General features: G+C 40.2%; 1 protein-coding gene across 1 annotated transcript; it reads left to right on the top strand.

The window, feature by feature from the left end:
- Positions 1–171: 171 nt before the first annotated feature.
- On the top strand, positions 172–779 carry LOC119003296 (putative protein ZNF720; the record flags this gene model as incomplete). Its single annotated transcript, XM_037069562.1, has 2 exons — positions 172–325; positions 671–779. Coding segments are annotated over exons 1-2 (263 nt in total), but the record flags the coding sequence as incomplete, so codon positions are not given.
- Positions 780–1201: the final 422 nt, after the last annotated feature.

The raw sequence follows: 1201 nt of genomic DNA, 5'->3' as shown, positions 1-1201 counted from the left end.
GATTTGTGCACATGTATTATCCTCACTTGTTCGTGTTACCGAATACATTGGAGAGTGTTAGAGGGTCAAAGTGGCCTTACTGAATGATGCAGGATATCTCCTAGGTCAAAACCACTTCTAACAGTTTTCATGTTAGATGACAGTGAGATCTCTCCCATGCATTGTTAAAAAATGTGCATCTCTTTTTTTAATCATCAGCCATTCTTGACCTTTAAGGACGTGTCAGTAGATTTCTCTCAAGAGGAGTGGGAATGTCTAGACCCAGGTCAGCGGACATTGTACTCGGATGTGATGTTGGAGAACTACAGCAACCTGGTCTCCCTGGGTGAGAATGATTTCCTTCCGAGTTTCTACTCCACCCCAGGACTTTGTTTTGTTTCACATCTTTTGGGGACTTTACTTTGTACTGTAGACTTTGAAATTGATGCTCACAAGGGAGAACTTGGAGGTTATATGCTGTAGAAAATGAAGGGTTTGAGAACTGTAGTTCATGGCAGCTCATTATCTGAAAAATCTGCATGTTCTAATGATTAGGGTGGTATCAGGAAACAGGATAGTGGAAAATTATCTTCTAGTATATTTTAAATTTATAATCGACTTTTTACCTGAGCTCAAAATGGATTTGAAATTGAGACATTATTTAAAATTATTATTATTATTTTGTACATAGGTCTTGTTGTTTCTAAACCAGTCCTGGTCACATTTTTGGAGCAAATGAAGGAGGTCTGGGATGTTTGCAGTAAAAAGTCACTATCTGTCTCCCCAGGTAGGTGGAAATGGTGATGCAGATTTCAGAGGTTGGAAAGTCCATGGTCACAGAGGAAGCCAGACTTTCAGGTGAGGTTTGAGAAGCTGTGCTTCAGGGGAAAGAATTGTGAGAAGCCCAGGTTTATTTGTGTTTCTGTCAGAGAGGGCCAGCTAATCTCTAATAGTGGGTCATGCTCTTATATGCTTTCAGAATTCTGTTCTTACTCCAGTGACCTCTGTTATTCTATTAGCAATTTCAACCAAAGCCCTCCCTTTCTGAAAAGAAATAAATAAATACAATTTTCCAAAAGTGTGCAGTGTATACAGTTAAGTTATTTTTGGACTCTAAGGGCCACCCACCATGGTCTGTCTCCTCTGTCATTGCTTTGGGGACCTGGGAACTCCTGCACATGTTGGTGGACATCCTGGAATTTGATGCAAATATCTCAGGAAC

Source organism: Sturnira hondurensis, unplaced genomic scaffold (genome assembly GCF_014824575.4).
Source record: "Sturnira hondurensis isolate 20B ecotype Veracruz unplaced genomic scaffold, ASM1482457v3 Scaffold0018585, whole genome shotgun sequence".
NCBI classification, from domain to species: Eukaryota; Metazoa; Chordata; class Mammalia; order Chiroptera; family Phyllostomidae; genus Sturnira; species Sturnira hondurensis.
This window is presented reverse-complemented; position numbering and strand designations above follow the sequence as displayed.